This window comes from Limulus polyphemus, unplaced genomic scaffold (genome assembly GCF_000517525.1).
Source record: "Limulus polyphemus unplaced genomic scaffold, Limulus_polyphemus-2.1.2 Scaffold6001, whole genome shotgun sequence".
Lineage (NCBI taxonomy): Eukaryota > Metazoa > Arthropoda > Merostomata > Xiphosura > Limulidae > Limulus > Limulus polyphemus.
The window spans coordinates 7,777-21,269 of NW_013671611.1; the positions used below are offsets into that span (position 1 = coordinate 7,777).

General features: G+C 32.4%; 1 protein-coding gene across 1 annotated transcript in view; it reads right to left on the reverse strand.

The window, feature by feature from the left end:
- Window positions 1–6,632: 6,632 nt before the first annotated feature.
- LOC106473244 (1,4-alpha-glucan-branching enzyme-like) overlaps window positions 6,633–13,493 on the reverse strand; it is a 37,415-nt gene continuing 30,554 nt past the window's right edge. The window contains exon 15 of the mRNA XM_013933930.2: window positions 6,633–7,489. Coding sequence (XP_013789384.1) covers window positions 7,442–7,489 — 48 coding nt within the window. The 3' untranslated portion in view covers window positions 6,633–7,441. The remainder of the gene's footprint in view (window positions 7,490–13,493) is intronic.

Sequence of the window (13,493 nt, forward strand, 5' to 3'; positions counted from 1 at the left end):
CGAATGCTCTAGCATTTACTTGATATTGGGTAGTCTGGTATATAAAAGAGGGTGACAACGTGACGGAATAATGTGTGTGTAGGTAATGAGTAATTGAACTGCAGTGAGAGAGACGTATTGTTGAAGTTAACGTTCATTATTATAGTTTGTTCTAGCGCGACTGTTGAAAATAAGTGTATCGTAAAGTTGTATTCGGAAAGAATAAACCAGTTTTAGTAAGTAAGGACTTGTGTCGCTAAAGTTTCGTCAGAACGAAGTTACGGAAAATCAATTCAACTGCTCTAATATCTCTTGTTTATTTTGCTGTTCGAGCTGCCATTGTTGTAGGTTTTCTTGCCACTGCTGTAATCTTTCTTCTTGTTTCTTTTCTTTTTCCTCTAATAACTACTGTAATCTCTCTTCTTGTTTAATTTCTCGTTCTTCTTGTTTCTTTTCTTTTTCCTCTAACAACTGCTGTAATTTCTTTTCTTGTTTATTTTCTTTCTCCTCCGACAACTGCTGTAATCTCTCTTCTTGTTTCTTTTCTCGTTCTTCTTGTTTCTTTTCTTTTTCCTCTAACAACTGTTGTAATCTCTCTTCTTGTTTAATTTCTCGTTCTTCTTGTTTCTTTTCTTGTTTTTGTATTGCTGCCATCAAGTCTGCTAAGCTGTAGTTTGATTTCCGCCTCTCGTTTCCATTTTTCTTCTCTTTTTTTTTCCTATCCCACTCTGACACCAATTTGTTACGTCTCCGTTTGTTTTGGAGGAAAAAGAAAAGAAACAAGAAGAGAGATTACAGCAGTTGTTGGAGGAAAAGAAAAGAAGCAAGAAGAGAGATTACAGCAGTGGCAACTAGAACAAGAAAGGAAACAGGAAGAAAGATGATGGTGTTCTAATCTAGATACAGCTGGATTAGCGAACTTGTGGAAAATTGATAGCCCCTGACGAAGATGTAAAAGCGAAATATTGAGCTGATAAAGATACATTTTGGAGATTTAGGTCGTGATTTTATTTACATTTATAGAAATGGAATTGTTTCATTCTAGTTGCTTTTCTGTCTTTATTGTTCTCTAGAATACAGTATCTACTTTGCTCATGGGAATTTTGCTTCAACTTTGCACATTGTGTAGAAATGATTCAACGACAGCACTGTTCTTTACTGTCTGAATATATGACATCTGGAGGATACAACTTTTGTATGTTATTACTCATCACTTATACGTTGAACCCAGGTTCTCTGTTTCTACAGGAGATATGGTTCTATGTTCAGTTTTACTTGGTTGTCGTCGTGAATGTTGAACAAATACACATCGAGGGAGGAAAGCTGATGATCAGTTCACAAGTCCAGTAAAAAGCCGATTGTCCAGTGTAAACACTGCTTTTTTCTCCTTTCTTTTATGAATAGAAATTGTTTTACACTTTACATCACCTTTTCAGTCTATTTATTTCTAACAGATTAAAACTCGGTCGTTTAGTTAAATTCAAATTACTTCAAAAACTTCATGCCCGATCCTCCTGTTACACAGTAGACCTATCCGATACTTGTTTAGAATTTAGTTTACCTAAGAATACCGTATATGGAAAAAAATGTAACTTACATGATTTTTTATCATAAATATTAGGGAGGCCCATAGGGAGGGAGACATCGGGCCTATCATGGCCAGGTGGTTAGGGCGCTCGACTCGCAATGTGAGGGACGTGGGTTTGAATCCCCGTCCCACCAAACATGATCGCCCTTTCAGCCGTGGGGGTGTTATAATGTGATGGTTAATCCCACTATTCGTTGGTAAAAGAGTAGCCCAAGAGTTGGCGGTGGGTGGTGATGACTAACTGCCTTCCCTGTAGTCTTACACTGCTAAATTAGGGACGGCTAGCGCAGATAGCCCTCGTGTAGCTTTGCGCGAAATTCAAAACAAACAAACAAACTGTTGTATTTTTAATAATATGTGTGCAAAGTTTTTAATTTAATAACATACAATGATACGTAAAAAACTAAACAAATGCTTACAGTTATAACTAAATACTTCAAAAAGGATTATTCTACTTTTTTCCACAAATATCACGTTTACGAATTTTATGAGTTTTTTAATTGACCAATACAGGAAAATAGGCATATCGTTACTAAAACTTTTATTCACCTAATTTTATAAATGCCTTGAATGACAATATTTGCATATTAGAAAATATTATTGTATTGACCAGTGACAGAACTGGAGTGATTAGCATTACACGATGGTACTAATTCAATTTTACCATAATGGAACTGTGAATTAACAAACACTTTTCAAGTTAAGAATGGATTTTCATAACCATAACTCAGAAGTTTTAACAAAATTTGGTAAATGGCGTATTCTTTACAAATCTTTTCTATAATCACATCTTCGATAATAATACAAATATAAAACATTATATACTATATAATCTATTTTTAGAGCCAATCAGGCGCTAAAGGGTGGAACATCAGTTTGATACTTTTCTACCTGCGTGTAATATTCGCAAGCAAATCATCCACAAAGGGGCCGTCGTTACACTAATTACAGGAGCTATCAAGAAAGTATTCTACACAGTTGCACCTACAACAAAATGAATAAATCACTTAGCATGTCATCCTCATATGTTCTGTCCCCATGACATAGATAAATCAAGAAAAAAAAAAAATTAGTGATACATATATGTTTGAGTGTATGCGAAGTTTAGTTAGTTCTATATATATGAAATGGATCAGTGCAGCTTACAGTATTCAGTGTTTATTAGTCAGCAAATGCTAGTTTGGCTGAAAGGGTTTATTTTAGATATACTCTAAAAGCTAATCGTAATCAGACCAGTACTTATACTCCATAATAGTAAAGTTACATTTAATGAGGCTATTGTCAGTTGCTAACTTGTAAGATTACAGCACAGAAAATTTATTTCTGGTGTGACAGATTGACTTATTTAAACCAGCCAAATAAGAGAGAAACTAATAATCATTAAAATTATGTCAATCGTCTAGAATTAATACAGTGTTATAGTTAGTAACTTTTCAAAATAATGTTATTACACCTGTACAGTTCATAACTACGTGAGAAGTAAGGCTGATAAGTGATATGCTAGAGTAAAAGTCAATGACGAAAATTCTATGAATTAACAGCTGTTAACACCGTTGAATAGCGTGACACGACACTTAGAAATTATATAATTGGTGAGAGAGGTGACTTACCATGCTTCATCTTCTAACAGACGAGGAGGGGATTAACTAATAAGAATTAAATAGGTGGAGTATTTTACTAATTATTATTCTACATCGCAATAAGACTGATATTAATTATTATCATCCTTATTGTAATCTTATATCTCACAAACTAACACTCTGCAGATCACTCTTCGCCAGCATAAGTTATATACCGTAAGAATTGATACTAACTTTATTACTAGTAAATCCATCTGATATAACATACTTGAACAGACGGATTAGTATAAAAAAAGATAGTAAAAAAATCTAAATAAATTTCAAACTGAAACTCATGGGCTGCCTTCAAGTGGATTCTGGAGAGAAAATTCCAGATCAAAAACTAGCTAGTTTCAGTTAGTGCAGAAAATTGGACGACCAGATAAAAACAAAACTGGATGTATAACACTTTGTTCTAAGTTTTGGCTAACCTAAGGAAAGACTTTTGAGCAATTCTGGGTTATTGCCACAGTTCTTCTTAATGCTAGAATACCACTAGAAAATATCTAGACACTCTTACATAACCCTTTCTGTTTTCCGTAAATGCAGATTCTCCATCAGTGCATATTCCAATATAATTAATCTAAGAAAGATCGTTTATGATGAAAAACTCACTAAGAAGAGAATGAATGATTACCCCTATAGCTCTCCCTTAAAGTGACTGGGTTGGCTCAAGCCCCTACCTTTATGCCCCATAGTACCCCTTCTTCTCTGTCATAAAAATTGTCAACAACAAAGATACACAAAATTTCACACCTTGATTACTGTTAGTTATTAGGAAAGAAAAAAGATTTCAGCTTTAAATTAAAAAAAAAAAAAACTTAGATCGTAAAAATGTTTATAAGACCAATTGAATAGGAATAAAAGAGGGGCTGAACGCTTCTTTTCGATTTCTAACCTATGTGTACCAGAAGCAACTCACAATTTCCAGAGTCTTCTCTACCACAACCCCCACCCCCCCACCCACCCGATAAAAAGCTTGTTTTACAATTCTTGAAAAAGAAACCTGCTATTTTATTGTCCTTTGTACATTACTGAAGAAATGGATATTGCTGCCTGGGTTTTTGAATGCTTCTAATATAATTAAATATTTTTAAACGTTGCACTAGTGATGTGTAAACAGCATAAACGGCTATTTTATGCTGAATTAACCAAATCTCTTATTTAGCTGGCAGCAAAAATAACTAATACACAAAAATAAAACGATAAATACAATAAAAGTTTAATTAGGTAATTGAGGAGAATGAGTTTCAGGAACAACTGATCAGTTTTATCTATAAACTCTGTTCCGCTTATAAAATAAGGCAAAACAATCAGTGGTTTGAAGGGAAACTACCTTGTTTCGTAATTTATAGATTACAAATTATACCCAGTAAGTAACGAGATATAGTGTTTTGGGACAGCCAACAACTACTACTCGGAACAAAACAAATGTATTTGAGCTCCTATTTCTGGAGTGACAAGACTTTTGAATTTGTACGAAACCGTTCGAATATGAAACTATGTGTGTATACGAGTAATAGAAAGAAATGGACAATGTTTCGTTTAAATACCTTCTATTTCTATTTACTTTTCGCTGTGGAATTAACCTCTACTCGTTCCTTTTGCAGCCCGTACCCCCCACCTCCAAGCTACTCAGCGGCAAGTCTTAGGACGTATGACGCTAAAAATCGAATTTTGATAATCATGGTGGACACGGCACAAATAGTTCATTGTGCAGCTTTGCGCTCAACAACAGACAAACAAATAAAGCAGTTGGAATGCTGACGCGACTCTCCACTAACCTATTTGTGGATATATTGTGCATGTTATTTTCCCACGCGAGTTATTATATTTTGTGGTAGATTTTAAAATGTCTATTTTTAAATTTGTACTTTCAAATAATTTATATGTTCCTATAGTCATAGTTGTTCCCCTCGCCACCGACTTTCTGCATCTCCCTTGGGGGTGGGAGTGCTCCACAGTTTAGAGTGCCTTATGTTTTGATTCAATGTAATTACGGAATTTTGACTAACTCATTGTCATCTCCAGCAGTTCTTACCTTATCCAGTGTCTTATGCTTTTATTCAATTTAAATTTGTTTCAAGTAAACCCAGGCCGAAGAGTTAAAGTTGGAATTCAAGACTTAAAGTTGATTATGCTCTGCATTTTATTACTTCTTGTATAAACTTTATTTCGAATGTTAAGATTATCTCTATTTCTCTCTTTCAGTCACAATTTTTTTTCTTTACATAAAAAAATGGCCAAAAAGAGGGTATAACCTCAAGTCACCAGAATAATAGACTGTGGAGATTCTTTAATTTCAAATTTAGTTTGGTAAATACTCTAAGTAGGATGTGAATAATTAGTTACAAAATGATTTCTATAATTTATCTTAAATTACCAAAAGATTTTCTATAGCACACCATGAAAATTTTAATTGAATTTAAGCCCAGAGTCATTATTAATTGGTAGAAAACAACTTTATTCCTCTTACAAAGCAGCTGTAGTGAGGTTTCAAAAGCTGTCCTTCTTCCTCAGAAATGTTTTAACAATTTATAGCATAGTTCAAATAGATTCACATCGTGGCTCTTCATTAGTAAAGATTATAGACATTACTTGCTTCAAAAACTCAATAGATATATGTGGTACAGCATAGTATATCACATTATGTAACTGAAATAAGTATGGTCCTCTATACAATCTCGATATATCCTCCAGAATATTACATTATGATAAGGACTACATCTACTATTCTTGAGATTGCTCTAAAGTCAGATTCAATTTCATATAGATAATCATCTACAGAATCAGTGTTCCACAAAATGTTGAATACATTTGACATTAGAGCCTGGGTATTTTAAAAAATTTTTTTAGTTACTTAGAAAGCAAATTTTGTGTGCAAGATTATCCTGGAACTACATTACTATGTTTGTATAGATACCAAAAGAAATGTGCTCAACAACTATTTTATCAGTGATAAAACCTGATTGTGACTATTGCATTATTATGTTTCTATTGTACAAAACTCAACATGAAACCTAATTCTTGCAGTATTTAATGGGGAACATTTGCCGTTGTTTATTTGTAATTAATAATTATTACAGCTTAGAGTTTATTTAAAGTTCTGTAGTTTTACTTTTTATGCATATTTACTGATTTATAAGAACTTTTTTTTGGTATAAAATGCTCTAAAAATGTCAAAGTAGACAAAAATGAAACATAGTGCAATCACTAAAAACCACAAAGATAAAACTAATGTAGTGGTGCATTTGTGTTATAAAAAGAAATTTCAATTTTTAGCTAGATTTATTTAATCTGTTAAAAAATTATTTGTAAGAAAATTCCTATTTGATGTATTCATAAAGTTGATAAGAAGTTACCACTTTATAGTTAGTCATTATGTAAACTCATAACATAGGAATCTGTATTTGCAGAAAATGAAAAAAAAAAACAGTACAAAACTCTCAAGGGGCAAAATATGTATCCAATCCCTTTTTATTACAAGCTACACAATTAAAAGATAAATGTACCTGAATTTAGTCAAAATCTAAAACTACGATAGAGATTCTTTTCTAGATCCCTGGTAATGGGATCTTGTTATCAGTTATATCTTTAAAACACTTTTCCATTTACTAATCATACATGTCAATTCAGTGTTTTTGACATTAAAGTGCTCTTTTATTTAAACATGAAAATCATTTCTCTGCAGCACATTCTTCATGCAGCTAATACTTAACATTTTCTAACATCACAAGGTAATACTGTAAAAGAAAAAAAAATTAGAGTATGCAATTCTCTGTTGCAATGCCACCATAAATGATGTAATGAAATTGATATTTTTAACTTCTGGGATAATGAAACAAAAGCCCATAAGCAACTGATTAATAGCCAATACTTTCTTGCAGCATAAGCTAATGAAACAAAAAAGATAACTTTTTCTATTAAAAATTCTAATTACAGGCAAAAACTTTGAGCCATAGGTTAAAAATATTATTATTATTTTTTTTTATTTTCTACTACTTCTTAGGTGTACAATAAGAAAGTTAAAATAATATTCAGATCTTTTATTGACGTTACCAACTTCACAACAAAAATATATATATTTTGAAACAACAAGATCAAGTTCTCTAAAAACACTTGGAATTCTAGTTCAATACATTATTTTCTATCAGGTGTTAGTAAATTCAATGGAAATCAGCTTCAGCTACTTGTTTTCTATACATTAAAGTTTAGAGATGGATCTAACAAAAAGTATCAGGATCTGTACTGTTCATCAGTCAGCTAAAGCAAAGACAATCCCCACTCGACTTGGAATATATACCTGAAAAGAAATACAGACAAATACTCACAATTCCTTTCAAGTTTCACACTAAAAATTAAATATAGCCTTTATACTTTTCAATTAGGAGTAAATAAACCTTAATAATATAGATGTTTAATTGTCTTCAATGTAACAGGAAAGTTACAAATTTAAAACATTTTTCACATCATTACTTCGTAAAATGAACCATAAAAAAATTACCTCAAAAAAACAACTATATAATAATCCACATTACTAATTTACAAAAGCATAAAAACTTTCAGTTTATAAACATTAAAATATTGCTGAGGAAATGTTATACATCAACAATAATCTTTACTCTAAGAAACATAACAAAAGCAGACTGTCTTTCCTATGTAAAATTTGTAAAAAGAAAAAAAAAGTGGGTTGTTATGGAAACTGAAGGATCAGTGAATAGGGATAGAATGAAAGTGGGTAGAAAAAAGCCAGAGATGAAATTATCCTGTAACATTGAGAAAAGTGGAAGGTGGTGGAAATGCTGCCCAAAAACCCAAGATAGAAGAGACATACAGTTCACTAAAATAGTCCTATGAAAGAGAAGAAATATGTTACAATGTAACGAAGTCAAAAGGAAAATGATAACAGTAAAAAAAAGGTGATAAGTACACCCTGTACATTGGCTCACTGAAGTGGCAGAAGGATAACAGTAATGGAAAAGAGGGAAATGACATATTATGGATTAATTGATTATGTCTAATTCTTATCTCTTAATAGTACATAAAGGAGTAATTAACCACAACTAAACATTATTTATGATGTGTGACATATTATGGAGTAGTTGGTTATGTCTAAACCATATCTTTTAATAGTACATAAAGGAGTAATTAACCACAACTAAACATTATTTATGATGTGTGACATATTATGGAGTAGTTGGTTATGTCTAAACCATATCTTTTAATAGTACATGAAGGAGTAATTAACCAGATCTAATCATTACAGTCTATGTGGACATGTTAAGTAGCAGTGAACTAAGACAAAACATTATCGTCAGTGTGTTACATGTGAATGAGATCTAAATATTATCTGCCATGTGGATATATTAAGAAGTAAATAAATATAAATGAACATTATCTTTCATGCATATGTGTTAAGGAGCAAGGAACTATGACAAAACATTAATCTTTATGTGAACATGTTAAGTCTATACATCATCGTCAAAGTGTCACAAGTTTAGGAATAATAAACAATATTGAAATATCTCCTATGTATACATGGTAAGGAGTAATGAAACAGAACTACACATGAACATAAATGTACATGTTAAAGAGGAGGGATCTACATTGAAGCATTATATACTGTGTGTACATGTTAAGGAGTAATGAACTATGATAAAGCATTACTATGATAAAGGAGTAAGTAATTATGACTAAACAACATATTCTAAGAGTTATATGTTAAGGAATAATGAACTACATCAAAACATTATATTCTATATGAAAATGTTAAGGAGTAAGAACTAGAACTAAACATTAACATCTATGTGAAAATGGAAAAGAATAATTAACTAAAGCTAAGCATTTTCTTCCATTTGTACATATAAAGAAGTAATAAACTAGATCTAAATGTGACCTTCTAAATGGACATGTTAAGGAGTAATAAACCAGAACAAAATATTAACATCTATGTGTTACATGTTAAAGAGCAACTAACTGTAACTAAACATCAGCATCTATGTTTACATGGTAAGGAGTATATATTTAAATATGACCCAACATCAACTTTACGTGTACATGTTAAAGAGCAATGAACTGGAACTAAACATAATATACTATGTGGTATATGTTAAGGAGTAACTATGACTAAACATTATATTCTGTGTGGACATGTTAAGGAGTAATAAACAATGTCTAAACATTAACTCCTAGGAGTTACGTGTAAGGGAGAAATAAATTATGTAAACAGTAACTTCTACATGTTACTTAGTAAGGCAGGGAAGATGAGGCATAAAACAGTGGGAGGAAAGTTGGTTTAATAGAAATGCCATGTATGGAAATAACTGGTCAGGGAGAAGGAAGAAAACCATGGGTAAAATGTTTACATAAGTGGAGCAGGAAAAGTAAAAATATTTTCATTAGGTAGAGAAGTATTCTTAGCGTACTGGGTGGGAAAAGTGCAAAAATTGTCCTCTTCAATGTAAGGCCTGAGAAAACTGCAAAGGAAAGGAGTGGAATGGAAGACAGTAGAGGGTCCTGGCTATCACATCTTCCACATATAAAAAAAGCTTCAGCAAAAATGACAGTAAATTATTCTGTGTAAGCAATCTCTTCATTCACATTAGTAGAGACAGAGTTCATTTTGATTAGTGAAATCATATTGAGCATGTCAAACTTAATCAAACTGAAACTTCAGAGTCGAGAAAAAACAAGATCACAAATTTCAGCAAACTCAAACCATGTCTAAATAAGATTTTGCCATTTGATTTGTCAAGTTTCTGATCTATCAAATCCCAGATCTGCTCAATTGGGTTGAGATTGGGGCTTTGTGAGGGCCATTGCATCACTTAAATGACTCCAACAGCTTCTTTCTTAGCTAAGTAATTTCTGCATAGGTTGGATGAGTGTTTGGGGTCATTATCTTCTTGGTAGTAGAATCCTTTACCAATAATATGCAAACCACTGGGTATACCATGAAGGATCAGTATCTGATGGTACTTGCACTGGTCCATTATTCCATCTATTTTGCAAATATCTCCTGTTGCCTCAGCAGAAAAACATCCCCAAACCTTAACACTACCTCCCCCATACTTCATGGTACGTGTTATGCATTGAAGTAAGTATCTTTCACCTTTCTTCTGCCAGACGTACAACCTATGCTTTGAACCAAATAATTCAAACTTGGACTCATCCATCCATAACACCCTTTTCTAATCATCAACAGTCCAGTTTTTGTACTTTTTAGCAAATTTCAGTCTCTTGACAAGATTTGGAGATTGAAGTAAAGGTTTTTTTTAACTGCTACAGGACCAAATATTCCATTCTTGTCAAATCTTCTTGATACTGTTGATCTGGACACTTTTCTGTCATTTCGTACATGGTTGTTTGTCTCATCCTTGAGATCAATGGCAGTCTTCTTAACATCAGTATCATTGAATTTAGGTGTTCTGCCTCTTCCTTTCCTATTTTCAAATTTATCTGTCTCGGTCTCACAATCTAGGGTATACTTGACAGTGTTTGGGGAGCATTTCAAGTCTGCAGCAATTTGTCGGAGAGTCCAACCAGCATCATATAAAGCTTTTATACAAACTATCTGCTATACTGGCAATTCTCTATGCTTTCTGGGCTGTGGTATGACAATAAAACTTAATATATAGTGTTAAACACTGTTTTTTATCAAGGTATATTTGTAGAGTGCTATTAAGTTGATCTCTTCTAGCATATACCAGTATCATATGCTAGCCTCTTTATATATAGTTAAGACACTGTATGGGGTACCATGACAATTATTTCAGACCTTAAATTTGATTAGTATGTTCATTCAAGCAGGACCCTTATGACATGTCCTTGGTACAAGTATATGGGAATTCTACAGAATCATAAGTATTGTCACTCTGGTTCATTCAGTTGTCAACAGGGATCAGTGAAGCATTACCATAGTGTTGAAATTTACATTCTCTAATGGCATAGAAGAATTAGCCCCATAAAATGGAAAGAATGACAAAATATTCCCTTTTCCTAATGCTTTTGCACAGTACTGTGTGTGTGTGTATATATAAAGTACAAAAATTTGTGTGTGTCTGTTATTAACTACTCTTAGGTCACTGTGTCAATCTCAATCAAACTTTGTGGGATGATAATTTGGAACAAGGGGCTTGTTACTGGGGGCTCACAACTCCCTCCACCACCCATTATTACTGTTATTGAACATTTATTATCTTTGACATGAGTTAACGTTAACTACATTCATATATTGTGCTACATCCTTACAAACACACAAAACTTTATTAAATTTTCTATAACAACATACATAATGTGGTGGAAGGCACACAAACATCTTATATATCTCAGAATGTGCTAGCAATGAAATGCAATGAAAAAAATGGCCACCACTATTGTAATAATTTGAGTTATACCCACTTTCTACTTTGACCAATGATCTTATAACTTCAGCCCATATGACACTTCTGCAGCCAATGACCGTCAATTAATTAATAATGTGAAACACTGTGGAAGGACATTAAGAGGTAGCAGAAAGTACCCCTACTGCCACTATTTTGGCTGCTACCTCTTCCTATAAATTCACACTGACTATCACACAGTGTATACCATGTTGTTGTTTTTTAAGTATATACATATTGAGTTCTTAAAGCTTATACAAAACTTTGGGTGATGTAATAATGAACATGTAATATGTAAAGCTATAAATAAATTATGTGAAAGTTAAGAATTTTGTGTTGTTTATCATAGCATCAACCCCCACATTTTCTTAAGTTCATAACCCGGACAAAGAACGGGTACCTCAGCTTCTATTCCATATTTCACAATTTGTTTGTGTGTGTGTGAGCGAGAGATATGAGATGTGATGCTTAGATAAAAATCTCACTGTTAGATGTAACAGATAAAAAGCGTGTTGTCTTTGAAAACCCAGGATAATAGTAGAATTGTTATTTACAGCTATTTGTATGTGTGTAGAGAAACTTAAAAGAACAAGTTATGTGTTAAAAACAAAAAAAGGTAAACAACCTGTAGACCACTGAATTGTAACAGTTGTCACAATATAGCCTTTGTAACATACTTTCAACTCAATTATGAATTTTTAATGAAAATTAAAAAAAGAAAATTACAATTTGTGATTAGTAATTTCACATAAATCACAACTTAAAACAAATAAATTTCTGTCTGCCAAGATTCTCCAAGAAACTGCTCACACAGCGTGAGATGAGAGAAACAGAGATAAAAAATATATATATAACTAAATTACTAGATGCTTACCAGAATAAAATGTTATCAAATGGTTCAGGTACAAAAGGAACATAATTCTAAGAATTAAGAAAACTTTTTCTTCTGAATCAATAGAAACCAATGAATCTGGAAAAGCAATGACCTTCCACTACTTTCAGTGTGTAAATGACAGAAAACATTCTAAATACGAATGAAATAATTGTCTCAGTATCAAAATTTTAAGTCAACACAACCACAAGGTGTAGTACACATGAAGCTATACTTCAAGTTTCTTTATGTGATTAAGAATTACACCAGCTAATATTTCTTTCACGGAGAAGACATAAGCATAAGAAAATCTGAGTATCAGCTATATATGTGTGTATATGATATGTGAAACATAGTGGTTCATATCCATTTGCACATATGTTTTACCAGAACCACACATATTTCATCCATACAATAGGGAAGGTGCTTGTAGGTTGAAGTTAGTCACTTTCATTTTGATATGCTTCATAGTAACTTTAATTTTGAGTTGGATCCTATTTAGTATGGATGAGGGGGAGGTGGTATGAATGTGCTAAGCACACAAAAACTGTGTGCAGTATATTTCTGAAATCAACTCCAGTACTTGATACTGATTCAGAATTCAAAACAAAATTATAACACACAAAACTCTTAAAATGGTGAACTGAGCCCGATTAAGTTATTTTCTTATATACATATTTCAAAATATGCTTTTAAATGGATAATTAAGATATTAATGAAGTTCCAGCTCACAAAAAAATTCCTTGCACAAGTCAGCTTTCATCTTGATAAACCTTACTTAGCGGTAAAATTATTTGCAACAACTTACAAAAGCTTCAGTGTTAAGATAATTTAGATAAGTTGCTTAAATTGTATAATTCAAATGAGTACATAAAACTTTCAGAAGGTGTCAAAAATTGCATAACTTTGCCACATAAAATAAACAAGGACAGACTTCACCATGCCCATTATCTAGATTTTGAGATTTCTACCATTATTGTAACAATTATCAAGATAAGTGTATTTGTAACACAAACTGAGATTTACAATGTCCTTATGATTGTTTAGAGTTTTTT